Below are 27,603 nucleotides of genomic sequence, written 5' to 3'. Positions count from 1 at the left end.
CTCTTTGTTCCTGTAAATTAGATGTAGCCTATATTTATTTTAGTCATTTATTAATCAAATATATACACCATCCATCTTGCTATCTAAATTATTTTGGCAGTTCACAAATAAAAACCATAAAATCTATACAAAAACAGACAAGGTTAAAAAATATAAGTTAAAAAGTCAGGGGGAGCGCCCTTAAGCCACCATCCACATGCTGGCTTGCATGCCACTGTGGGATCCCCACAGTAGATGACACTCAGAGCACACTGCAGTCAGGTCCATTCAGGAGGTGACCAGGACACAAGTGATTAATTGGGCAGCGAGAAGCGTCTTTTGCCGTGGGAGTGTTGCTAATGTGACTGTGTTGCTTTGTCCAACTGACTAGACTTGATAGAATCATACAAACAAATATTTGCAGACAATATTCAATTTGTGGTCTTCAATGAGTCAAGGAATGGGTGGCCTTCTCTGTGAAAACAGATGAGAGGGAAGAGATTGCTTGGATTTTGTCTCCAACACCAGGCTTCAAAATTCACAAGTTAAGGCCGGGGGGGGGAGGAGAGGGGGGAGAGAGGGAGGGAGGGAGGGAGGGAGGGAGGGAGGGAAAACTTTGCTTGGAGCTCGTTAGCATTACAAGCACAAAGCAAGGACACAAGTGTTAAGGGCCATGGGACTGATTTCCCCAGAGCAGCAGTTGATTGCTAAAAACGTAGGCCACTCCTTTCATGGCCGATTGTCTCTTCCACTATTCATTTTGTCATCTCTCCTTAATCCTCCCAGTGAAGTCTAATTTCTCCTCAACATCTCGTAGCATCCCTAATTACACTCTCCCACCTGTTGTTTCCATACAGGCTACATGATCGACCGCTGTGTTTCGTCCCGTTTCCTTTCATTTGATCAGTATTTTGACGGACAGCATGGCACAACCGAAAACTAAGCTAAGAGCTAAGAAAAGTATAGCCAGGCAACGAAGCACCTCTGGGCAATTTATCACTGAGAGAGAGCAGCAGCTGAAGAAGGAATATGCCGTCCTGACGGAGTATATCAAGACCTATTCAGATCAAGTGGATCGCTTTCAAGATGAAAATGAATTCCTGGACAAGGAAGCCCAAGAGATCCAAGAAAACAACAACGCTTACCTCGCCTACTTAGCCAGGCGCGCTCTCCTGTGCCGGAATGCCATCGTTACCTTGAATGACCAGAACCGCTCAGATCTGGCCTCTGTCCTGAAGCAGAAGGAGGAGCTGACCTCTCAGTGCAGAGACAGAGAGAAGGAGGTCAGGAGCCAGCTGATTGAGATGGAGACCAAGTACTCCCTCATGAACAAGGAGGTTGACGAACTGAGGCCTTTCAGGGAGCTGCAGTCAGACCAGCTTGCCCGCATCCGGGAGCTGGAGAAAGACCTCCTGGCCATGAAAATCCACCACTCTGAGCAAATGCACACCGTGAAGAGCCAGTTCCTGCAAAAGAAGGCAGAATATGAAATGGAGTCCCAGCAGAGGGTCCAAGCTTTGGCCAAAAAGGCAGAGAAAGAGGCCACGCGCAGCCTCATCCAACACACCAAGCAGGTGAAAGCCGAGAACGGGAGGCTGCGCCATGAGCTGCTGAACCTCATCAAGAGAGCCCAGGGCCTAAAGGCCATCCTGCACCAGCTCCAGGAGCAGAAAGAACAGCTTCTTCAGGAGCTCCGATACCGTGAAGACTTGGACCAGGTGCACAGCTGGCTAACTCAACGGCGGAGACCCAGGGGTGGGACCGGCCTGCCTTCCAGGACTAAGGTAGGCCATCCCCTCCAACCACCCACGAACAAGAGGCCTGAATCTCTCGCAAGTCTCCAAGGCCCAGCAAAAAAACAGTCAACAGCTCAGACCCAGAAGACCAGCGTGGGAGAACCATTATGCCCTCTGGCCCAAAGGTTCCCATAGCACCCACGGCCGATGGGAAGGGCTTTAAAGGCAGCCGAAGGAAGACTGGCGTAGCTCTGCCGTGACACTCCCCACCACCACCAGAAGCAGCAGGAAGACTGGCGTAGCTCTGGCATCTCACACACACACACACACACACACACACACACACAAACACACAGAGCAGCCTTCGCACTGCCTCCCTAGCTGAGGGGGAAGAGGCGGCGTTTTTCTGCCTTAGCAAACTGGAGTAACAAGTGTGTTCTGCTTTTCACTTTTACAGCTAAGGTGGCTAAAATAAAATTAAAATTGCCAAAGCTGCGGTATATCATTAGTGACGGGGTTAATTCATATAATTGGGCAGAGGGTAAAAGAAGTCAAGAGGTCTAAGTGCAGTACAATTTTTCTGTGTGTTGGGAAGAATAATGTTTGCACTCTAGGATGTGGGAGCCTTGCTGAAATTCAGTGGTGTTGATTTGGGTTATAATATGGATTTGCCTTCCTTGGGCTGATTCTTTTTTTTTTTACTGTATATAGTTCTCAGCTTCTGATGAGCCATTTTTATGACCATTCTAAATTATGATGGTCACAGAATCGATATTTTATGACCCATAAATACCCCGGCCCTTGTAATTGGTTGCACCACCACTCACTCCTAGGCCGTGTCCTTTTTTTTTGCTGGTTTTCAGCATTTTTTTACCGTTTCTGGCAAAAAGCACCCATTCAAGCGTTTTAACTGTCACAAAGCAGGCCAGAAAATTTCTTCTGTCACATGGCTCCTTCAGTTTATTTCACCATATTCCCAGTCCCGATTATGATCTTAAGCAGAAGACCGCCGCTGCCTGAGCACTGACTTTTGACACCCTTTTATTAATCATGACATGGCTATTCGTAACTAATCAGATCTTATTGCGGTGGAATTGATCCTCATTTGATGACGCATTCCAGTCCAGTCCAGTCCAGTCCACCTGTTCCCAGAATAAAGAAAAAGGAACTGCAGGCAGACAAGATTCTAGGGCAGATCGCAAAGACGTGGTTCTGTAAGGTCTTGGGAAAAAATGCTACATTGCCAAGTTGGTGTAGTGACTCAAGGCGTTGGACTAGAATCCAGATCTTATATTCCTGCAATAGACACAAAACCAGCTGCAGTATTTTGAGCCAGCCATTCTCTCTGAGCCGTAGGAAGAACATGTCAAGCCACATCTGAAAATTGTTGCCAGAAAAATTGTAAATTGATTATGTAGCCACCAGCAGTAAATATTGACTTGCACCAAAATAAATAAATGACCAAAACCCCACATAATTTATCCAGAGTAAATTTTGCTACATTGATTTTATCTCATTTTTGGTCCAATGACTTTCTTAATAGAGTGTTAAATACATATGGAATTCAGCAAATCTTTTCACAAGTTATCCCGTTAACTCAGCAAGCTTAGTTAAGCAGGAGGTTTTGCCCCTGGAGTAGCTGCCTCAGAGACAAGTATTCAGACTGCTTCAGAAGCAGCTCTTATCAAATGGGAGAAACGCACCCAGTCCAGGGCCCAAGTCCAAATCCTCTGGTTTTTGATACTGTTACTGGTCTTCATGGAAAAAACACCCAATCTGAAGATTATGCGCAGTTCTAGAAATAGGCTAGAGCGAATGGAATTTAACGTATTGGGGATGATCACTACGGAGAACCACAGCAATATTTACACCCACATCATTGTAATTAGAAATAAAACATTTGAAACATACAGCAGATCACTTTATTAGTACTTCATAACATATGCTTGATTCGAAACCCTAGGAGAAAATAAACACAAATACATTTAAATATTTGTAATATTTAAACATGCAAGTAATATTTAAAAGGCAGAATTGTGACAATGGTTTTCCACCTCTGCATCAGAAAACCTCCTTTGGTCGCTCAGTCAGGCGCAGGAGGCGAAGTCCGCGCTGAGCTTCCTCATTATGGCTCCGTGGCTCAGGCCCTGCTGTGCCCGCTTCACGGCGCTGTAGTTTTCCTTCACGTATTTTGCAAATGGAGCGAGGGGGGCTTTAGCTGGGGTGCCGTCTTTGAGCTTGGGCTGGCAAAGCTCCAGCTGCCCCTTGCAAAGAGCGCAGACGAAGCGCTGGGTGTCCAGGGATTTGGAGTGGCGTCCAATTCTGAAAGGCGGACAGAAGACAGAAAGCAGCTAAGGAAAGGCAAAGGTGGCACGCATCTATAGGCAAAATTATAGAAGCAAAACCTTCAGGACAGAGGTTTGTTATTTGACTTTTGAAGTCAGTGTTGACTCCTGGAGACTTTCTGGACAGTTTTTTTGGCAAGATTTTTTTTAATTACCGAAATTTGGTTCTAAGCCTACAAAGAACCAAAACAGAACACTGGCTCCCAGTTAGCTTCCACTTGCATTCAAGGTGCTGGTTATCAGCCATAAAGACCCGCAGGGCATTAGGGCCTGGCTACTTGAAGGCCCACCTGTCTCCTTGTGTTTCCCCCTGCCCACTGAGGTCAGCTGAGGTGGGCCTGCTCCAGGTCCCATCAGGGAAGCAGCGTCACCTTGTGGGAACTGTGAAGCGTGATGCCCTGTGGAACGATGCCCCCACGCAAAAAAATCTTTTCTAAAAGATTGACACACAAAAATCTGCTAAGGATCATTTAGGATTCACCTGGAAGCCAGCTTGAATCCCACAGCCAGGAAGGGGAAATGGCTGATTCCCAGGTGACTGAGAGCAAACTATTAACAGCTGCAGCATAAACAGTTAACGGCCATCAAAAACTCTACACATAACTCTACCTTGAAAATACTGGTTGTAAGCAAGAGCCATGGTCCAGGGTCATGGTTAATACTGTCTTAATACAAGTTACAAAGTTCTACTTCATTGTACAGGTATTCCTCAGGTTACACAGCAGTTGGGACCAACCATTCCATCTCTAAACGTGATGTCATATGACTGCCTCACTTAGAGATGGGCAATTCCAGGAGTCCCAGTTGCCAGTGTAACCCCAGTACCGCATGGGTTATTAAGCAACTGTGGTGTGGGAAGAGACGGGCCCCCCCAAAAGAAAGCAGGCCGGTGGGCCAGAGCTGCAGGTGCCCAGAGTGGGCGCTACGGAGGGCTGGAGAGTATGCAGAGTATGGACAGATGGGTCCCACCAGCGGGAGCCAGGCGGTGCAGGTGGGCAAAAAAGCAGCCGGAGAGGGAGTGACTATTTAAGCCACCGGGTGGAATTCTCTGGTCCTCAGCCTCAAAACTGTTGCAGACAACACTTGTGCTTCTCCTCTATTTGAGTCTCCCTTGCCAGCCGTTTGCTGACTTCAGGTGACAAGGCAAGTCATGAAACGCTCCAAGAGCCCTCTGTGTAGTTTCTTACCCAGCTACTTTCAAGACGTTTACCATAGGACATCATGTCTCAGCTGTGCCAATAATTAAAAAACAACATGTCCAACGTGGAGCCTCTTGTAGATAAAGCCCACAATCACTTGGATCCATCCATGGAGTTGCCTCCCCTTCCAAGGGAAGGTCCCCCAGGACCAAAGGCCTGGGACACTCTAATCCCAACCTCCTTCAGCTGCTCCTACCACACTTCTAGCCATTTCAGCAGGTAGGCAAGAAAAGGATCAAAATATACGCTAGGCAAAAGGAAATTCTCCACTCACGTGTTCTTGCACTGCAAGCATTCATAGGTAAACTTGTATTTTATCTCATAGTTGTGGCACCGTGAGACCACCGGGAGTTCTGGATGAATTGCAGCAGACTTGTTGGCATACAAATTCCAGAGTCGCCCATGTCCGTCTCGAACACCATGGATCAGCCACGTTGCTGCATGGCACACTTCGTGGATGAGAGTATCCCGAAGTCGATCTAACCAGGGCATGAAATAAGAGAACAATGAAACTTGTCTGAGAGCTGTGCACTTTAATCTGAGTCTAAGTCTAAAAGGTTAAATCTGACTGCCAGGCATGAATAACCAGGACCACACGTGAAGCCTCAACTAAGCCGATCTGTTATTACTCGTGCCTCAGCACAGGAATCTGCTCAGCTAATGGTCAGCAATATTCTGACGCTAAGTGATGGTCAAGAGAATTCAAGAGAGGTTGGCCTTAGTTTGTGGCCACCTAGCGATTCTAGGCTGATTCCTCTTTTGACTCCGCCCCCGGGTTCCGCCACTCCTCCTCCTACGATAATGTTCCAGGTAATACTTTATACTGAAGCTGAACATTTAACCAAGAACAATTAAAAATCACCATCTAAACTATATAGGATATGTGAACTTGTAATAAAAAGGTAAAGGTTTCTCCTGTCCAGTCGTGTCCAAATCTAGGGAGGTGGTGTTCATTTCCGTCTCACAGCCAAAGAGCGGCGTTATCCAAAGACATTTTCCTTGGTCATGTGGCCAGCATGGCTATATGCCAAATGCACACAATAACGCTGTTCCTTCCCACTGAAGGGGTACCTATTTATCTACTCACGTTTGCCGGACAACTAGCAGTCTAGGATCTTTATTCATACAAATAGTAAAGCGGAGAATATTGTTGCAGTTTAAATCTGCAAAGTAATAATTTAACCAAGCAGCCAATTTCCCCCAGTTGGCCTGATTCCTTGCCACCAATGATCCAGCTACACGATGCTCCCAAAAACGTAGAAAAGCTGGAAGTTGCCTCAATTTAGGACAACTGCTTGGTTGCTGCTGAAGAACCCCCAGGAAGCCCAATTCATATAAATATTGGGGGGGGGAGAGGGAAGAGAAGAGGAATGGGTAATGTAGACGAGCCAAACAGCTTGGACACTGCAATTGCCCAAATTGTATTAAAATAAGAACTGCAGATCTTCAACTCCTCCTCCCTGCCTCCCCCCCACCATTCCTGGATGATAAGAAATCAGAGGAATGGTTTTCAATTTCACACAAAAAACATGGCTGAAACTTCCAAAGGGAAACCCTCTTCCTAAGAACAGCCTGATCCCACCATCGGTCTGGTGCTGGAGAAAGCTATTACCAGCCTTTGTGATCCCTCTTGGAACACGAAGGCGACTTGTGATCGCCCACAAGTGCTTCAGCCAGTCGTTCCCCACAAGGAATGCAGCAAAACAGGCATCTCGGGGTGGGGTGTTGACTTTGAAAAATTATAACTAAGGGGGCTGGACTAGAAGACCTCCAAGGTCCCTTCCAGCTCCCATTCTATTCTATTCTGTTCTGTTCTATTCTATTCTCTAGTAACGTCATCAGTGCAGTTTGGGGAATGAAGAAAACTGCGGCTCAGAGAGCGCCAAGGACCCCTGTTTTAAACCTGAGCTACAGACCTTCTCCTCTATGGAAGAGATTCTGCCTTCGCATCCATGCTGTCTGTGAGCACAGCCCTTCCGCAGTCAGAGAGGCAAGAGGGCCTACCTGCAGAATCGCAGACTTTTTCCGAGAGCATTATCTTGGCGTAGCGCTGTGTCTCTGGGCCCTTCTCCTGGCCACTTACACAGCACCCTGCCGTCTTCTGCATCTTCTTATTCCAGATAATCTCCATCCTCTCTGGCAGCTGAGGGAAACGGCAGACAACAAGAGACTTGCAACACGGACCCCCTGCTAGAGGTAGCTGCACCTATAAACCCAAATCCCCTACCTTTCCCTCAAAGACAGAACGGTTGTAAAAAGAATACAGCCTTTGAGCCAGCTCTTCTTTGTTGCTCCGGAAATGTTTTGCTAGTTGGGATTCTGGGTCTGACAACTGCTGCAGGAAGCAGCCCTGGACACGGCAGGCTCCCCTGGCGAGAGAAAAGCCAAGAGAAGGAAGGCTGGAGGAGCAGCCCACCCTCCTCCCCTCATCGGGGGTGGAGCAGGCAGGACATGGCCACCCTGGCCTGAGAAAGCATTCCTGTGAGCTTTCCAGCCTGATCTAAGTTTGATCCTGAAAAGCAGATTCAAAATGAGAACATAAATAAAAGGATGAACGTCTCCCGAAGATCTGGGCACGGTTGAGCAGCTTTCAAGATCCACCCATGTTCACCTGAGCAGAGAAGCTCCAGATTTCCTCAAACAAACGATCATTAGCCTGCTTCTAACCACGGTACACACAGAGACATTCTTCTTCCTTCATTCCGCTCTCTCTCCCCGTGTTCCAAATATTATATTGCAACAGAAATATCAGGCCCAAACTGGGATATTAAAGGCACTGGCTCTTTTGTTTGCGGGTGCTGTGGAGAAAATCAGTTTTCGGATGAACAGCAGTTCAAGGTACAAAGAACATGGCCTTGCAAGGTCTGGCTCACTGTGGCACGTTGTAAGATTTCATCAGAACAGTCCCACCACAAGGCCTGAATCTCAAGATGCAAACGTTTCTTTTAACTAAAACCAGAGTTCTCTGCAGATATCAGGTGGACGGGAAGTAACCCGGGACCTATTACGTTACTGGAACACGCGTGCCTGCGTCATTTCTCCCTCCTTCCCGGAGTGCATAAATACGAGCGCCTGCCTCTCCCGACTCTGCAGGACGGGTGGCTCCCTCACTGCCCGGGAGGCTGCCAGGGCCTGGAGCCAGCCCAGGCAAGGCAAGGTAGAGTGGCTTTGGGTTCGTGGGCCTTTTGGTGAAAAGGCTTTTCCACCACTGGTCCTGGATGGAGTGGGACTGCCCCAGACACGCCCAGGACGAAATCAGGGCTGGGTGGGGTGGGGGTGTCCTCTGTTATGTCAAGTAACCCTTTACTACTCAAAATGAAATGTTAGAAGAACCAGACATCCGTATGGCTTGGGCACCTAGAAGATCAGCAGCCGTACTATGATTCTCCTGCCTCTTCAGAAATGATGCTGGCCTCCTCGGTGACGCCTTCCCAGATGATGGGGGAGACTGAGGAGGATCTTTGGGGAATAACTGAGCGCTAGCTGGAACCGTATTTGTGCAATTCAGAAAGTGATATTGCCCTGTATTTGTTGTACTTCATTTTGATCTGTTGATAATGCAACAGTTCTGTTTTGGCCAGCGTGAATCAACTACAATCAATTACTATTCAGCAGCATATAAGTTTGATAAACAAACAGAGAAACAAATACATCTAGAAGGATCCAGGTCCAAACAATGCTAAATTATGGAAACAGATGTCAGCCTCTTAAAAGTTTTCCACAAAGTCTCAAAGTCACTTGGCAACTTTTCTTCACTCACTGTGAAAATGTTTCTCCTAATGGATGTGTGAAAACTTGGCCAGACATTTGGACTCTCAACGTAATAGTAAAGAAGCAGTAGAGACTCACCTCATTTGCACCTGAGTAACCGACTGAGTAATATCCACGAGGGCCTTGCTCTTAGAAGTCCCAAGGGAAGGCGGTGTGCCAGGAGCAGGGACCCTGGGTGCCGAAGGAAGGCTGCCCTTTCTCTCCGCGGCGGTGGCTGGGCTTCCAAGAGAAGACACGAGGCCTCTCTCCTCTGCAAGGGTGACAGAGAGAACGCTCAGCACAGCACTCTGCAGATCAGCCCGGCCAGGCTGGGGCCACCAGACGGGAGCAGCTGCTCAGGAGAACGTGGGGCAAGGCAAAGGACCCTGTTGGCTTAATTATTATTATTATAATAATAGTAATAATAATAAAAACATTGGAAGGGACCTTGAAGGTCATCTAGTCCAGCCCCTGCTCAGGCAGGAAACCCTATACCATTTCAGACAAATGGCTGTCCAGTCTCTTCTTAAAAACCTCCAGGGTCTGAGCATTCACAGCTTCTGGAGGCAGGTTGTTCCACTGGCTAGTTGTTCTAACGGTCAGGAAGTTTCTCCTTAGTTCTAGGTTGCTTCTATCCTTGACTAGTTTCCATCCGTTGCTTCTTGTCCTGCCTTCGGGCGCTTTGGAGAATAGCTTGACTCCCTCTTCTTTGGGGCAGACCCTGATATACTGGAACACTGTCCCCACTCATCCTTCCTTTCATTAAACTACACATACCCAATTCCAGCAACCGTTCCTTATGTTTTAGCCTCCAGTCCCCCAATCATCTTGGTTGCTCTTCTCTGTACTCTTTCTAGAGTCTCTACGTCTCTTTTACATGGTGGTGACCAAAACTGGATGCAGTATTCCAAGTGTGGCTGATTTGTTGCCTGATTATCTTTTCCAGAATCTTCCCAGGTATTGAGGTCAGGCTGATAGGTCTGAAGTTTCCTGGATCCATTTCCCCCCCTTTTTTGAAGATGGGAACTACATCAGCTCTCTTCCAGTCCTCTGCTAGTTCCCCAGTGCTCCAGGATCTTTGAAAAATATAGTTCAGTGGTTCTGAGATCACGTCTGCCAGTCCCTTGAGAACCTTGGGGTGTAATCCATCTGGTCCTGGTGATTTGAACTCGTCTAGGCTGGACAGGTGCTCACTTACCATTTTCTTGCCTATCTCAACTTGCGTTTCTATTCTGTTTTTTATGGCACTGGTTTGGGTAGGTTGGACTGTTTCTTCCCTTTGTGTAAAGACAGATGCAAAAAAAGAGTTAAATAGTTCTGCTTTCTCCCTGTTGCTTGTCACCTTCTTGCCACTTTCCCCCACTAATGGACCAATCATTTCCTTAACTTTTTTCTTGTTTTTTATATGTTGAAAGAAGCATTTTTTGTTATTTTTGACTTTGGTCGCAAGCCTTAGTTCATTTTGAGCCTTAGCTTTCCTCACTTCATCTTTGCAGGCACGGGCTATTTGCTGACATTCTGCCTTAGTTATGTGCCCCTCTTTCCACTTTTTATTCTTGTCCTTCTTATCTTTCAACTTATCAGAGAGTTCTTTACCCAACCATGCTGGTTTCTTTTGATTAAATAACTTCAGACAGCTCTTCCATTCCCAGACCCCGAGCAAGGAGACCAAGAGTGAAGTATGGAAGCAGCTCTGCCTACATAGCGGGACAAAGAGACTAGCTGAAAAAGCCTGCACAAACCCACAGGCATTGTAACAAAGCTGGGCCTTTATCATCATTTGCGAAGTGGCCCAAGTAGGTGAAGGGCTAGCAATGCCAGGGTGGACTCAAAAAGGGCTGGATTTACTCCTCCCTCCCTCCCTCCCCCTGTGACTCAAAATTCTCTTGAAATTGTAGAGAAACACCTTTACTTTGGCCCGTTATTGGAGGCAGGAAGACCAACACCACACACTTCTTCCATACCAGAAGAGTACACCATGTGTATTTTCTGGGGGCCCTGTGCTCCCATAGAAAGGAAACGGCTCCCCCAATAGTGCGCAGCCCTGAGAGGCCTATTGCTTCTGATCCTGAATAACATACATCAACCATACCAGCTACCGAAGCCCTCCTGCTCCCCAGCAGGTAGGAAAATGTATGCACGGCCTAGCCAAGCCTAAGGAAGGGCCTGTCTCTTACCACGGGGGCGTTGCTGGTTCCCGGTCCTCTTGACGTTGGGGAAGAACATCCTTTGCTTCATGCGAACGATGAGGCTGTCCACCTCCTCGTCGGAGCTCTCCGGCTCCCTTGATTTCTGCCGCTGGCTCTGGGCTAGGCCTTCCTGGGGGAGAGAAGAGCCTGGGCCCCCCCAGGAAGCAGCAGAGCCCCTCCGAGGAGAGGCAAGAGGCAGGCGATGGCCGGTCCCTCTGAGCTGGGAGGGGCTCTCTGGGGGGCCTCCGACGAAGACGGAATCGTCCTCTGTGTCGAGGTCGCTGCACAAGAGTGGGGAGAATACAGAGCCGGCAGAGCTGGCAGCCGCCCTTCCAGCAACACCAGAGGCTTTTGCTGCGTGGAGAACTTGCGAATCTGCAATGCAATTAAACGGTCTTACTTCCAGGCCACCCACATCCCCGAAACTTTTTATTCTAAGCCAAACTGGGCACATCCATCAGGTAAGCAGAGCAGAGCTTCCCTCCCTGGAGTCGGACATGGCTGGCTCCTCCCTTCTCCTCAGGCCTTTGCTCGGCTGCCCAGACTACCTTAGAGTGCGGCATTTCCTGGTGGTGCCTCATCCGCACATAATCCCTGATCAGTTAGTTCTATGACAGCAGCCAAAGCTGGCTTGGCATCATGACCTAGCTGGGCATAGATGTTACATAAAATTAGTTAGCCCATCATCCTGGAGTCTCATTTATTTCAAATTCATGGCAACAGCCAACTACAAAGGAGACTCTAAGATCAAACCAAATGTCAGCCTGGGCATTTTGCTTTCTTTCAAGCTGCCATGGAAACGGGGGTGGGGGGGGCGGGGGAAACGCGTGCAGGAGGTGAAGGTGGAATTTCTGAGAAGCGATGGGGAGGCCTGGACTCGAGAGAGGCCAGCTCGGGTTGTTTAACATCTTCAAGGCCAGCCATCCTGGGAAAGGCACCCACGAAGGAGAAGCCATGCGGCTGGACCAGAGGCGTTCCCAAAATATCTTCCTGGACAATGACTGAACCCTGGTTGCCTGGCTCCTGGAGGTGGGTGGGGGGCCCTCTGGGGTTGGTTTCAATTTGTCTCTTCGTGCACATTTTGCTTCCGACCTTGCCTGACTTTGGCTGCCATCAGTTCTTTCCTAGTAAAAGAACCTTTCCTCTGAATCTGTGGAGGATTTTCCTTCCCCGAGCACTGACCGGAGGCAGCCCTGACGCCAACCGTCAGGAGGTAAGCAACACCCCGAGACGAGGGGCCCTCAAACAAGCCTAAGGGTAAACAGTCCAACCAAAGACTCGCCAAGACTACCCAGACCCACATCGAGAGGACAGTCTATTCTAATATAAACTGAGGGCAAACCCCACTCCCTTCTAGCCCCACTGACGATGTTGCCTAGTTTGGGCAAGGAAACGTCTGCCAGAAAACAGCCGGGCTTAGAGAGCACCGGGGGTCCCTCAAAGGAGACTCTGCCGGCACCTTTTCCTCAGAAACAATGCGGACCCTTTGACTAGGTAATTTGGGGAGGGGGCCATAGCGAGAGGGTGTTTGGCATAATTCCCAGGGAATTTAACTGAAAGACTCTGGCCCTTTAGCCTGGCTGCAAAAGTGCCATCCAGCAGTCAAAACGGCGACGGAGGCATTTCAAAATTATAATCTTCTTCAGTCGGGGCTGCCTTGTGCCAAATTGGGCCGCTGAACCAGCACTGTCCTCCCCCCCCCACTTAAGAATTTGGGAAAGGAAAAAGCAGATAAACTTTGCCAAGCCCTGCTCCCAAAGGTGGGGGGGGGGGTTTGGACTCACTTGCCTTTTGTTGCAGATCCATACTTGTCCTCAGGAGAGCTAAAAAATTTCTCCCTTGATCTTTTCAGACAGAAAGATGAGGAAAAAAAATAGAATTAAGAATGAAACTCTGAAAGCAAATAAGGACTTTTAAAAGTCCAATTGTCCCCTCCCTTTCCATCCTAGGAAGCTAGCGGGTCTTGCAGCCCAGTACCTGTGAAAGGCCCACCTTTGCACCCCTGGGCTAAACCCAGACACACACACACACCCGCCCTTCCTGGACCCGAGAGAGCTCCCAAGACCCCTTCCGTTCTGCCTCCTGGGCCCCTCGTCGCCTCTCGGGGATCATGGGAAACCAAATGCCAGGCACGAAAGGCCGGGTCCACGTGCAACTGATTTATTGCTAAAAGCTCAGGAATCTTCCCAACTAACAGCCAGCACTTGGTTAGAGTGAGGTAAGGGTCAGTAGGGGGTGGGGGTGGTTTGGACTTCATTTGTGGCTACCAAGAGATGTTAGGACAATCCCAAAAGTACTTTTTTCATGAGGCAACTGGACTTTCTTGTTTTTCTTTGAAGATGCTTCAGCTCTCATCCGAGAAGCTTCTTCTGCTGTGACTGGATGTTGGGGAATGGAAGGATTTATATTCCTTGCAGAAGCTGGTCATTTGCCTTCTGTTAGAGCAGGCGTGTCAAACTTGCGACGTCACATGACGTATTGTGACTTTTTCCCCATTGCCGGCAATGGGGAGGGCGCAGTTTCATCATGATGCGTCCGGCCCGTTGGCCTGCAGTTTGACACGTCTGTCTTAGAGAGTGGCTAGGGCCACCTGGAAGTTTGTGTGTGTCCTGAAGGTCACCTGAGTGGTGCAAATGGGTGTGAGGCCCTCTTGGAACTGCTGCAAGGACCGTGTGGCAGACAGAACACAGGTGGTGCCGTATCCCTCCCCCTCTGTTGAGAGGGGGCTGTTTTGACCTAGATGGCCTCTTCGACCCCTCTTCCAAACCACAAAATCCCTCTTTTCACCCCTCCTCCTGACTCAGCTAGTCCTTCTCCTACTACACCAACCTCCCTCCCGTCTTTCACAGGGCCCAAAACTGGGTCTTCTTCCGTCCTAATTTAAGAGATTAAAATCCTATTTGCTTGATGTTTCTTACCATTGTTAAAAGCATTTAGCTCATATTGAGATTGCATTTACAAGAGCAAGCAAGCAAGTCTCACTTTAACCTTTGTAACAAAGTTTTAAATATTAAGTGTGGAATAAACAGTCCATTTGGCCATTATTGTCCTGAGGCTCATTTTGGGGTGATCACCAAAAGGTACAGAAAACATTCATGAAAGTCAGTAAAATATCTCTTCCACGCAACCCCTGAGAAAATCCTTGGTTTTTTTTTTAACTTCACCTGGGAAATCAGCTCAACCAGCAGAGTGCTTGCAATATAAAGGGCCTTGCAATAGTGGCGGATATCTGCAGCTCGGCTGTAGGATGAGGGCGAGGGTTCGTTCTCCGAGCTTGTGGGTTGGTTTCCGAACAGTGAAGATGTTACCCAGCCTGGTAACGAAACGTGCGGAAACCAACCCTCAAGCTCGGAGAACCAACCTAATGAGAGGTCTTGTGAGGGAGGTCATAAACAGGCTGCACTTTGCCCGATGTTTCTTACTCGGTCCTGTGGCCGTGTATTTACTGTCGCTTCATTTTCTGCTACCAACTTTAACTGACCTCAAATTGCTCAGAAGAACCAGCCTGGCTGGTCCTTGGGGTGGGGGAGAACAAACAGGAAGCCTCAGAGCTTCCGAGGACCCTCCTGGATTGTTCCCGGGAGAGCGGCCTGGCTCTTTCCACCGGCCATCGGGAGACCCCGGGGGGGGGGGGGAGGAGACACACTTGCCTTGCCTGCTGTTACCGTGGCCGCCCGTCTCACGGAGCCCCTATGAGGAACATTCAGGAGGCGCAGGGAAGGGGCTCACGGGGGGGGGGGGAGGAAACCTCCCATTCAAAACACATCCTGTCCGTGAGCTCCTCAAAGGGCCAGGCGAAATGGCTGCGCTCTGCTCCAGGTCGCCTTTTTCTGGGGAAACTGAAGCCAATTCGATGGGGCCCGACTCCCACAGAAACCAGGTGGCTATTGTATGTCCCGCTAAGGACTGGGAGAAGTTTTATTTGGGGGGGGGGAAACAAAAACAAAAAAACAAGCTATAAAAGTGAAACTTACAAATCTATACGCAAGTAGTTTCTGTTCTCTCTAGCGTACATTTTATCTTATTTGTGAGGTGTTCTCACAATGAATCGTTAAAGGTGCTTCCAAGCAAAGGCATCACGCAGAGATGCAATCATATTAGCTTTATTCATGATAGATCAAAAAGAAAGAAATACTTGGCATGAAAGCATTCATGCCTGCATGTGAGAGAGAAATAAAATAAAAGAAAACAAGCTAGCATTACATGGCTAAACTAGAGGTTAGGAGTAGAGGTAGAACTAAGAAATGGAGAATAGAAACTGGAACAAAGAGCAGCCCCTCGTGCAGAGGTATTTATGGGGGGTCTTGGTCCCTCCCCGACCATAAAACACTCTCACCAATGGGGCTGTGGGTCCGAGACCCTTGGCTCATCAGTGGAAGCAAAGAAGCCTCTTTGCCTCCATCTGATGACCCTTTTGGGGAACTGCCAATGGCTGGCACTAATCATCTAACTTTATTGCTGTTTTTCTAAATTAGTATGTTACAGTAATTACTATACTACTCTTCAATTATCATTACTATTACAATATTACCTCTCTACTATATAATATAGCTATACTCTCTCCATCGCAGTCTGTATATTCTAATTTTAAAATGATTTTTCAAACTATTACTACAGGTTATCTATTGTTTTACGATTGTTTTTATATTGTGATTTTGTCTGATTCATGTACGTCATCCAGAGTCACTTCTGGTGAGATGAGCGGCTATATAAATGTGATTAAATGTTTTTCTGATTATCTCTTCGGAACGGTATGTGGACAGTTGTTTATGTCTTTGTGCCTCTTGACGGCTAATTTGTCCGAGTTCCCCAAAAGGAAGCGAAAAGACCAAACACTTCCTCATCTTGAAGGTTTACTTAACTGGCACTGCTGAAGCTTGTGACCAAAGAAAACTTGCTGGGGGCAGTTACTCGTTCGAAGGGCAAGACACGCAGGCAGATCTACATCGGAGCGAACCCCACTGGACGTCCTCCTGCTCAGCCGAAGCAGATCCACCTGGTTCCGGACCAGCAAGGTCCTAGATCAGCCGGCTCTAATCTACCAGAATTAAAAACTTGGCTTTTCCAGCCCCCTCGGGGGTCCCACGGGAGCTGTACTGTCTTTATAAAGTTATCTGTTCTCCCACAGTTGTGGTTCTACTGGCGCTTGTCTTTTAACAGTTGTTGTTTTTAACTGTTTTTGTTGTAAGCCACTGAGATAGGTGGCTATATACATTGCTCAAATAAGAAAATAAATTACAGAATTATTAAGGTAACTGCAACAAGTTTGCAGAAATTAACACGGCTCCTTTAACATTTTGTTTGCTAAAATCACACACTTTTGTTCAATATCTTAAAATGTTTAAAACTGAATATGTTTCAGAAAACCCAAATCAACGTAAAGTACAAAACTCGGACGCACCTGCTGTTTCCTTTCCTTGGGGTGCAACACGAAGCAGGTCGGGGCGTCCTCATTCTAGACAAAACTAAGACAAGCCACAGAAGGAAACAAAAGTTAGTCCCCTTAAAGTAACGATTAAAGTCCCCAAAGGACCATCCCCTCTCGGGCTCCCTCGGGCCTAACGGGGAGGCCAGCGGACTTGCCCTCGGAGAGGTTGTGCCGGGCCGGCCATTTCCAGCTTGCAGGCAGCGGGAGTGGACGAGCAGGAGGGGCCGCCCGGGTGGAGGGGAGGGCGTCCCTTCGGACACCCAAGCCAAGGACCAGGGTCAGGCAGCCCCCAACTGCTAAGCACATTGGTCTGTGCTTAAATTGCAAGCCGTCCTGAGTCTTCGGAGAAGGGCGGGATATAAATGGGATTAAAATAAAAACAAATAAAAACTTACAACAGTTCATTTGCTGACTGTTCGAAACGACGAGGGCACTGAAAAAAGCGACTTGTGACCGGTTTTCCCACTAACGACGGTGGCAACATCCCCATGGTCATGTGATCAAAATGGAGATGCTTGGCAACTAACTCATGTTTACGACGGTCACGTGATTCCCCCTTTGTGACCTTCTGACACAAGCAAAGCCAACGGGGAAGCCAGTCTCATTTATCAACCATGTCACTAACTTAACCACCGCACTCATTCACCTAACAAGCGTGACAAGAAAGGTCGTTGAATGGGGCAAAACTCAATTCACTTAGCAACAGCAATTTTGGGCTCAATGGTGGTCGTACGTCGAGGACTACTTGTACGTTAAGAAAGCTTAAGAGATCACACAACGGCTACGTAATGGATGCACGTTACACGGTCAGAGGTATGCGATGCAAAGGGAAGGGGAGCCAGAGGGCACCAGGCCGCTGCCGAGGTCGAAGGAGGGCCGCAGCCGGAGGGGAGAGCCAGGCACACGGGGACCGAGGGTGCCCCGGAAGCCCAACGGAGCCCAACTGCACGGCCAGGCGGCAGCACCTCTGAAGGCCAGAAGCCATTCTAGGACGGCCATCCGCACACCTGCCCCAAAGTCTCGGGCGATGCCACAGCCGGGGCTCAGCTGTCAACCAGAGGGGAAGCGGGACCAGCTTGGCTGCAAGGCTACCTGAAGACTCTTGCAAGCCTCCGAGGACCAACTCCTGCCTGCCGGTTTGGCTTGCTGGATCTTTAGGCGGGTCCTTCCTCAATTTATTTGGCCGCTAACTGACTGGGGGCTCCCGCCTCTCCTCTTCCTTTCCTCAAGGTGACGCCGGCTGGATGTAGCTCTGAAAGGACCACCCCTTCCAGGCCCAGCCAGTTCTCTTCCTGCCCCCTCCGCCATCTTGAGGTATATGGTCACCCGCCTGACACAAGAGACTCTGGGTGGCTTCCCAGTTTATGTTAGATGTTTTGTGCCAGCCATGGCAGTTTCCCAAAAGGGTCATCAGATGGAGGCAAAGAGGCTTCTTTGCTTCCACTGATGAGCCAAGGGTCTCAGACCCCGACAGACCCCATTGGCAGAGTGTTTTATGGTCAGGGAGGGACCAAGACCCCCCATAAATACCTCTGCGCGAGGGGCTGCTCTTTGTTCTACTTCTAGTTCTAGCTTCTTAAGATTCTACTCCTAGCTCCTAGTTCTTCTTCTGTTTTAGTTATGTAATTCTAGCTTGCTTTTATTTTGTTTCTCTCTCACATGCAGGCATGAATGCTTTCATGCCAAGTATTTCTTTCTCTTTGATCTATCATTGAATAAAGCTAATATGATTGCATCTCTGCGTGATGCCTTTTACTTGGAAGCACCTTAACGATACATCGTCCTCGTGAGATCATCTCACAGTTTAAAACAGAAACCCACTAAAAATAAGCCGGAATTGTCTGTGGTGCCTAAGGTCCATTCCCTTCCCTGGGTGGCAGGCAGGGAACTGGCTGTGGGAACTGGCGCTGGCAGCTGGATTGTGGGGCCACCAGCCGTGTGCGGATCAGCTGCCTCCCAAAGAAAATGTTCTGTCCCGTGGACAGGCCAGTGCCAAAGGAACACGCTTCTCTTGCCCCATGCAAGGGACTGTGCTGCCGGGCAAGGAGGGCTGATGCTGCTGGAATGCAGACGAGGGCTGCCTTTCCACTGTGTACATGTGGAGGTGAGGGACTTTGCTGTGGCCGAGGCAGGGCTGGACTAGGCTGTCTGTGGTTTGTGGGGCCCTGTGGCTGCCGCTCCCTCTGCCCTCCATCCCCAGTGAGATCTGGAATGCCCTGGGAACAACCATCTGCATGAACGTTTGATCAGCATTTATCACTATCCAGGATGTAACCGGATGGATTTAATTGCAACGGGACTAGTCATCATAAGAGAAAGTTTAGCAGTGGGTGTGACTCTACTCAGCTTTCCCACCAGTGAAAACTAGGGGTGGGTGGGGGGTGGTATTTGTTTTTGAGTTATTGGGTTGTATAATTTTGGCCACAGCCATCTGGTGAGAGGGGAATGACTGTTGGCATGGTGCGGTCGGTGGACGGGTGAGGTGTGGTGATCCCTGACTAACCAGAGGCGCCAAGCACCTCCTAATGCTCCAAAAGCGGCTCAAGTACTAGGGAACCCTCATTGGAAGACTGAGGTTGTGTGTGTGAAACAAGGGGCGCAGGCCCAGATCCGGATGGAGAGGGGAGGGCAAGTTGTAACCTTCCCGTAATAACAGACAAGAAACGCAGGGTGAGATGTTCATGGCAAACTGGCCACAGGATTTTGTTCCTGCCACATGTTCCAGCCTCTGGAAGTCACTCCTGGGTCCCAGAGGGCAGATTGCCACGACAGCTTGTAATAAGGCTACCCTTACTCACGACTTGGATTGTTGATGAAAAGTCTAGCCTGGTGTAGAAAAGCAAGCAGGGCTGGGGGGGGGGGGCAGAGCTAAACATGTCATAAGCTTTGAGTCGTTGCATTCCCATAAGCGGCCCAAGTCCAAAACCGCCTGAGTCCCATTGATTCTTATCTGGCATCAATTTAATGTCGAACTTTAGTTGACCAGATTCTTGTGCAGAAGCCTGAATAAATCTTCTAAGCTGAAATCTTATGAAGAACAGTTGCAGGATTTGGGTTTGGCCAGTCTAGAGAAAAGAAGGACTAGGGGGGATGTGATAGCACTATTCCAGTATTTGAGGGGCTGTCACAAAGAAGGGGGGGAAGGTCAAGCTATTCTCCAAAGCACCTGAAGGCCAGACAAGAAACCATGGATGGAAACTCATCAAGGAGAGAAGCAACCTGGAATTAAGGAGAAACTTCCTGACATGAGGACAATTAACCAGTGGAACAGCTTGCCTTCAGACAAGGTGGGTGCTTCATCCCTGGAGGTTTAAGAAGAGACTGGACAGCCATTTGTCTGATATGGTATATGGTCTCCTGCTTGAGCAGGGGGCTGGACTAGAAGACCTCCGAGGTCCCTTCCAGTTCTATTCTGATTCTGTTTACCAAGATCTGGCTGGGACGGGAAGGGAGGCATTTCCCGAGACATGCCCAGTGAGGTTCTGCATCCGACACCAGCCAGGATCCAAGAGAAGGGCAATGGGGGTGGCATTAGTCATCGGACACTTGGGAAGCAGCCAGGGGCCCTGCTCCTCAGATGGCCAGACGCAAGTCACTATTTATTAAGTTAGGCACTAAGAGGGATCGGCCGGGTCTGCCGTTGTACCAGCCTCCCTGCTGCATAGCCGCTTCCCTGCCTGAGCGTCTTGATTCTGTTCTGAGCTGATGGTGGAATTCCCCAGGGTTGTTGTCTCGGGGGACTTCAGCTCGCCTTCCCTGGGTCAGAGGGAGCTCAGAGCTAGTGGCCGCTACAACCGTCTCGGACCTGCGTCTCAAGGGGAACTGAGAGGGAAAAGTCGAACTTAGGGACTTTGGCGCACAATTTTCATTTCTGGCTTTGCACTACTGCAATACGCTTGATTTCTAATAAAACTATACCTTTCTCAACAAATGGAGCCAAGGATCATTTCTATTAGAGCTTTAAGTTGCAGCAGGTCTGACATTTTGCGACTTTCTTACAAGTAAAGACAATGGGGAAGCCAGATTCACTGGACAAACCATGTCCCTAACTTAACACCTGCAGTGATTCACTTAACAACTGTGGCAAGAAAGGTCATAAAATGGGGCAAAATTCACTTAACAAATGTTTTACTTAGCAACAGAAATTTTGGGCTCAATTGTAGTCGTAGGTCGAGGACTGCCAGTAGTAGAAAGAAAGCAGATGGGCAAACAGAACTGAGTCATGTTCCAAAAAAAAAGTACTTCTGCAGGTTAACTTTTGCATACTTACATCTTTCAAATTCATCATCGCTGCCTGAAGACGATGAGCTGTAAAACAAACCGTTCGGTTATCAATGACGCTGGCAGATACAGAATTTTTATTATACACATTAGAAAACTACAACATTACATTATTTGTGTGTGTGATCAAAAACATCCCAACGGAACTGCTTCAAAACTTCCTGGGTGTTGCAGGTGAGCATTATCGTGAACCAACACCACACCGGACGCGTGTTCTGGATGGCTCGTCTGAGTTCTCCTAACGTTTCGCAGCAGCTGACGGTCGAACCACGCTCCGTGAACTTCACGAGGAGCTGCTCCTTGGGCACCTTCCCATTTGGCGGGATTTTCCGGTGCGGTGTGGTCGCTCGCCCGCGCACCGCTCGACGCGCCCAGGAACACGAGGTTTATTTTCGGATTGCGCGCGCGTCTCTCCAAAAAATGGAGCCCCTCCCTCCCTCCGTCGCCACCACCCCCGCCGAGCCCGGGAGTGCGCTCACCCTCCGCGCCGGTCCATCGCGCCGAGGCCAGGACCTCCGCCGGGCCAGCGGGAGGCTGCGGGGGGGGGGGGCGGGAGCCCAAGCGCCGTCTCTCGAATTTCCCGCCTCGGCGCGCGATGATGACGCGCCCGCCGGCCGGACCACAGAGAGAGAGAGAGGGGGGGGAGGGAGCATTCCCCGCGGCGGTGGGAGGAGCCCGGAGGGGGCGGGGCGAGGGAGACGGGCGGGGGCGGCCGCCTGCGAGCGATTCCCGCCGAGGGGGGCGGGGGGGGCTGCCCTTTCCCGGACTCGGCGGCCTCCGCGTGCAACGGCCGAGAAGCAGGAGCCGCGGCCAAGCAGCGGAAGGACACGGGGCGCCCCCAATGAAAGTCGGCTGGTTTAGAAACCGCCTTGGCGCTCCTTTGGAGGGATCCGCGGGCCGCGTCCTGCGCCAGGTGAGCCCCGAGCCGTTCCGCTGCTGGGGCCTCGATTGCAGCCTCGCCACGCGCAGCCCGCGAGTCCCTCTGGAAAATAAACTTGCCTTGGTGTCTAGGACTCAGGTGCTTATAGACGCAGGTCGCCTTTCCTTCGGGGACCGAGGAAGGTACGCGCGCACCGCGCTCTCTCCCGTCCTTCCTCAAACCGCCCTGGGCGCACAGCTCGAGAGGAGGGAGAGGGGTTGCCCTCCACCCCACCCCCGACGGAGCCTTCCTTCTTCTGATACACCGGCTCTCTTCTCCCCCCCCCCCCCCAATTGACGGAAAACCGGTGGTGGCTCGCCCAGGGAAGCTGCCGGAGAGGCGAACCGAACAGAGAGCGCTCTTCCTGCCAGCCCGTCCTCCTCGTGCCGGCAACACCTCCAAGCGCTTGGCTTTGGCACCCATCACCTTTGGGGCTCCAGGCAACTGGCCGTCCTCTTAGCGGCAGGACAGAATCCCTTTGTCAGAACTGGAGAAGGCAACTGATGGGCGTCAAAGGAAAGACCCGCAGGCGGAAGGGCGGATGACATCTGTCAATCAAGGAAGGGCAGCGCAGCAGGAAGTCTGCGTCCAAGAGAGAGAGGCGATTCTCCCCATTAGGACGGAGTTCTCTTCTCTTCCACTCTGCAGAATGTTGCGGGGTGGGGTGGGGGAACCTTCGGGACATTACAGAAGCAGGATAGATTGAGGGGGAAGGCGGCTGGGGTTGGAAAGGCTGGGGGAGGGGGCCAATCCTCCCAAGTAAGAGGGTTCCTGATCATGGCCTCTGAGCAGAGGCCTCATGGGATTTGAGGGAAGCCTTCAGGTGAGTCAGTCCAGGTGGGACACACACCCCCAGTCCCCTGCCAGGTAAGCCTGCCCATCTTCCTGTTGATGCAGGAAACCGCTGAGTCAGCTCCCAGCCTCTCTGCTTGACTGTTCTCAGAAAGCCCTTAGCCAGCAAAGCAGCCGTGGCCCTTGGACCCAGAGACAAGCTCTGCTGTCCGAGAACTTTTGCCTAGCACTCCCAGGAAGCCATCCCGCCTCTCTGCTCCATCTGACCCTTCCCTTGACCAGCGAGGCAGATTTTCCAGATGTTCAGATTAGTTTGTGGCTCAAGTCTTCAACAGCGCTTATACAGGCAGAACGCGCCTCAGAGGGAATTTGGCCCTGTGCCCTGCCTGGTTCATCCCACTTCTTAAAAGGCAGCTTTTTCCATACTGGGATGTATGTGGAAAAGGCCGTTCAGCCCTGGCCGTCTCCAAGGAGGACCCTGGCAAGCCGCCTTCCTTGCCTGCTTCGGACGGCTGTTCAGAAATGCCACTCGTGCAGAACCCTGCTGATCTAACCAGGGGGCCTGTTACGCTCAGCCTTCGGAGGCAGAGTCTGGATGCGTCAATTGGCTCTTGTTCCTGAGGGATTCAGCAAGAACAAACCTGGATTCTGGGTAATAAGGACCCTTCTGGGGACTTCTAGAAACCCACCTGGTGGTAGATGAGGACTGTGCCTTCCGCCCCTTCGAAACAAAAGGCAAGCTCAGCCCTTGGACGTGACATTGCCTTGATCCTTTGCCTCCCGGCTGTTCCTTAGTAGGTTAGGGCTAGGGCTACTTCCTCTTTCAGAAGTCCAGGATTGTTTACCCCCACTCCAAAGATGCAGTTTTCTGCCGTTTTGCTTTTTTATTAGAGTTTCAAAACATTTATTTTACTGTGTGCGCCATGGAAGCCCTTGGGGGGCCAAAAGACACGCTGAGCCTTCCAATGCCAGTGTATTCCCCCAAGCGTTCTGCCTCCCCCCACCAAGTTCACCTCACCCAGACTAACCCAACACACTTATCTGAGTTTCTGCCCAAACACATACATCTATGATGGCTTAACAAGTGTTGTGATTTACCATATACCCTGAATCACAAACTACAAAGCCTATTTTAGCCTGGTTCAACGTGTCATGTGAACTAGACCAGGAAGCAAGATCTGCTGCTGAGCAACACAACATAAGTGCCAATAGTGTGTTGGGTGTGTTGGGGGGAGAGAGCACAGGGGGAGGCTCAGCTAATCTCAATGTACACATGTAGTACTTTGACAATAAAGGTTTATTATTATTATTAGTCTTCTTCATATCTTTTATTAGGATTCAACATTCCAGTTTTCCCACGGCAGGTTTTGTCATGGAGAAGTGAAGTGCCCACAGATGCTTTTCGATGCCTAGAAAACAATCGCCTGCACTGGACCCCAGAGCCGTTAATTAGATCCCTATCTGAGGTTGTTCCACACACAATTCTACCTTCACATGGCAGTTGGGAGAGAAAGCTGCACACCGGGTGACCCAAAGAAGGGCTCTGGGCTTCAAACACACCCTGCATGAACTCTCATTAGCACCACTGAACACAAGTGGGGCACCAAGGCCACAGAGGAGGGGCTGAGGAGGTGCACGCCCTCCCTTGCAACCCAACCAGTCTCACTTTCTTAGGCCACACTTGTACAGCTACACACTCACACGTTGTCCAGGCCAGAGCAGCAGCACCCGGCATGAACCGTTTTTGAGATGGCTTATCCTCTCTTATAGCCCAAGCTTTGAGGTGGTGCACGCAGAGATAAAATCCATGCTTAGATTGTTTTATTAGTTTTCAGAATGCGTGCAGGAAAGAGAGTCGTTCGCTGAAAGCCAAAGCTGCTTTTCTTTCTATGACGCCACCAGTGTTAACGTGGAATGATCCCATCTATTGATAAACTTTCGTCGCCCACTTGCTGCTATAGAAGGTGAGATGACAACCGGGACTTCTGCTGCTCAGGCCCCTCCAGCAGCAGCCCCCGCCCCACACTGGCTTTTTCTCAAGGCCCACATCCCAACCCACCCACCAGGGGAATGCCCTACATCTAGGTCCAGCAGGAAGACTGGTGGGTGGCATGGGAGGTCTTGAGGAGGAGGAGAGGGCTGCTGGAAATGTTCAGGGCGAGGAACAGATGCCTTCCCGGTCCTGGCACCACCCTCTACCTTCAGCCATAGCTGTGGGGACTATGGAGACTGATGGGAGAGGAATCATGGCGTCCCAACTGGCCCTTCAGCTGCCAAAGCCGATGGCTGAGATTTTGCACTTGACAGGTGCCCAAAGCACAACCCACGCGCATTAGCTGGGCAGCGCGGCGCTTTCGACGTAGGGCTGGCATCAGTGCAGGCAGAGGCAGAGGGCCGTAGCCAAGCTGCAGGGGGTCCAGTCTGAGCCTGTGGAGCTCTTGGAAAGGGAACGGGCTGCCTGCCATCCCAGGCTGCTTCTGAGCCAGCCAAGGCAGCCCGTTCTTGGTCAGCCTCTTTGGAAGCCAGGTAGAATGGTGGTTTGAGGCCCACGGTTTCCTGCAAGAAAGGAAGAGGAGACGCTTAGAGCAGGGGTCCCCAACCCCTGGTCTGTGGACCAGTACCGGGCCGCGGCAATGCCAGCAACTGGTACGCACAAACAAGCAAAGCCCCATCTGCGGGGTGTAGGCAGCACATAAAACCACGCACTCTTGCGGGAAAACATTTCTCCATGTAACCAGTCCCTGGTGCCCAAAAGGTTGGGGACCTCTGGCTTAGAGGGTCCCCGGATACACAAGAAAGAAAGAAGAGTGGGGGGCAGAGGGATGCTGGGCTCAGGTACTTCCGGGTGAGAAGGGGGAACGTTCCTTCCCCAATGTAGAACTTGGTGGTCTGAGTTTGAAAGGTTCATGCTATCCATAATGTGGTTAGTCTTGGTGACACAACATATTTACTGACTATAAGGTGTTTTGTGAGTTGTGTGAATTCTGCCTATACATCGGAATTATTTTTCTTGGCAGTTTGTATCCCCCCCCCACTGCCCCAATCTCAATTGTGCCTGCCAGCCAGCCAGACAGGCAGGCATTAGCTGAGGTCAAGCAGCATCCCACCCCCCAAAAAATGCTGTATTTGTCATACCCTCCCCAAAGTATGAGGCGGTATGGTGGTGGATCTAACATTGCTACCAATAAACTTCAAGTTTCCTGAGGTTGGAGTGTGTTGTCTCAGTGGGTTAGGATGCTGAGCTTGTCGATCGGAAGGTCGGCAGTTTGGCGGGTCGAATCCCGAGTGCCGCGTAACAGAGTGAGCGCCTGTTACGCGTCCCAGCTTCTGCCAACCTAGCAGTTCGAAAGCACGTAAAAATGCAAGTAGAAAAATAGGGACCACTATGGTGGGAAGGTAACAGCGCTCCGTGCGCCTTTGGCGTCTAGTCATGCCGGCCACATGACCACGGAGACGTCCTCGGACAAGCGCTGGCTCTTCGGCTTTGAAACGGAGATGAGCACCGGCCCCTAGAGTCGGAAACGACTAGCACGCATGTGCGGGGGAAACTTTACCTTTACCTTTAACAGTGTTAGTTTCCACCCCCCATGCCCCAATTAATATATCCTGGCATTTTGGTTCCTTTCATCTTTATTTTGCCCTCTCAATTTTTAATGAGATTTCTAAAGACGAAGCTGAGATTGGAACATCTGGCCTTTTTGTTATTCAAGGCTGATCAGGAAGTTCTTGCAAAGCAGAAAATAAGAGTTGGCTAGAGCTGCCTCTGCTGATGCCCAGCCAAGGGAAGAATGGAGGGGAATAATTGGGTAGGTTCTTTGGGATCAGGATCCAGAAAGTCTGCATTCCTCTGGGAACAGCTGGGCAAATCACTGTTATCTTCGCTCTCAAGGGGAGAGAGAGACCGAGAGACCCTGCAGTGAACCGCATGGCTCCCTGGGAGACAAGGCCAACCCAGCTTCCTTCTGCTGGGCCTGGAAGTGCAGCCCAGCAGCCACGGTCCTTCTCTGCCACATCCTCTCCACAGAGAATCCAAACTGGCCAAGAGGTTAACACTGGAGTTCCCAGGCTGCATTTTTAGAGGGACATGGCCGTCTCTTTGCCTCTCTCAAAAGCACCCTCCTGCTGAGAACTTGGAGAAATTGCTTTTCCACATGGATGGAGAACAGCATACTTTTCCATGCATGCAATCTTGGTCCCAATTGGGAAAACAGATAGCAGTATCAAAATGGAAAATAAGATACTACGCCCATCTGAAATCAATTTAAAGTTTAAACATTGGCTTTTCACATGCTCCTTTTTGTTTCTTTTCAAGGCAGGGGGCAGGGTACCTTCTCCCCCATCCTCGGTGGCCAGAAAACAGTGCTAATGAGGAGGCAAACCCCATCCCTAAGCTGTGCCCAGGAGATGCCCCTGGGATGGAGCTCTCTAGGAAAATCAATTGCTCCCTGGAGCTCTGCGAGCCTCACGTGAAGTCTGGCACTGGGTTTGCCACTTAATCCCTTTCAGGCCTCAAGACCGTGATGCAGCCAGCCGAACGGAACCGTCTTCCTCCCAGGGCAGCAAGGGCAGGGGGAGCAGTGGAAAGGGAGGGAAGGAAGACGGGAGGCCAGTTGGGAAGGGGAGGCCAAGGCGAGAAAAAGCTGAGGTCAACGAGAGAGACGAGAGAGACGGAATGGCTGGCAGGGAGCCTGGGCTGTGGAGGAGGTGGGAGAGCCTGGGAGATGGCCAGAGGCAAAGCGAGGAGGGAGGAGCACGTGCGGAGCAGAAAAGCAGCTACCTGCCACAGGACACGTACACTGGTAGCCACCCAAGGAGAGTGTGCACAAACACCAGCTGCATCACAGGCGTGAGCCTGCACACCCAAGCCAGTTTACACAGAGGCTTTTCATAGTTAGCCCGGTTTCAGATAGCTCACCAAAACCTAGGGAGGGGCAGGGAAAGTTGTGGTGGGGTTGTGACTTGTGTGGCTCTGTAAAACAGAGGAT

The 27,603-nt window shown here is 50.3% G+C and overlaps 2 protein-coding genes across 2 annotated transcripts; one reads left to right on the top strand and one right to left on the bottom strand.

Moving 5' to 3' along the window:
- Nucleotides 1-902: 902 nt before the first annotated feature.
- Nucleotides 903-2,794, top strand: LOC310642039 (coiled-coil domain-containing protein 166-like; the record flags this gene model as incomplete). Its single annotated transcript, XM_083365416.1, has 1 exon — nt 903-2,794. The coding sequence occupies one exon, from the start codon at nt 903-905 to the stop codon at nt 1,908-1,910; it is 1,008 nt and encodes a 335-aa protein (XP_083221542.1). The 3' UTR covers nt 1,911-2,794.
- Nucleotides 2,795-3,623: 829 nt separating this feature from the next.
- Nucleotides 3,624-20,963, bottom strand: GCNA (germ cell nuclear acidic peptidase). The gene is made up of 10 exons (XM_083365830.1): nt 20,897-20,963; nt 20,273-20,431; nt 16,600-16,663; nt 12,987-13,042; nt 11,187-11,573; nt 9,109-9,280; nt 7,487-7,628; nt 7,264-7,402; nt 5,534-5,738; nt 3,624-4,037 (listed from the first exon to the last, which is right to left on the bottom strand). Exons 3-10 carry the CDS (start codon nt 16,650-16,652, stop codon nt 3,803-3,805), a joined length of 1,389 nt encoding a protein of 462 aa, XP_083221956.1. The 5' UTR covers nt 16,653-16,663; nt 20,273-20,431; nt 20,897-20,963; the 3' UTR covers nt 3,624-3,802.
- Nucleotides 20,964-27,603: the final 6,640 nt, after the last annotated feature.

Source organism: Vipera ursinii (assembly GCF_947247035.1).
Source record: "Vipera ursinii genome assembly, chromosome: 6".
Lineage (NCBI taxonomy): Eukaryota > Metazoa > Chordata > Lepidosauria > Squamata > Viperidae > Vipera > Vipera ursinii.
The sequence above is the reverse complement of the archived record's forward strand: the minus strand, read 5'-3'. Positions and strand labels throughout refer to the sequence as shown.

Coding starts and splice junctions, on each gene's coding strand:
- GCNA (XM_083365830.1), bottom strand. CDS start 16,652: ATGAGGACGCCCCGACCTGCTTCGTGTTGCACCCCAAGGAAAGGAAAC. Junction 13,043..16,599: donor CCAAGGAAAGGAAACAGCAG/GTGCGTCCGAGT, acceptor CTGTCTGAAAAG/ATCAAGGGAGAAATTTTTTA. Junction 5,739..7,263: donor AAAAGTCTGCGATTCTGCAG/GTAGGCCCTCTT, acceptor TGCCCTGGTTAG/ATCGACTTCGGGATACTCTC.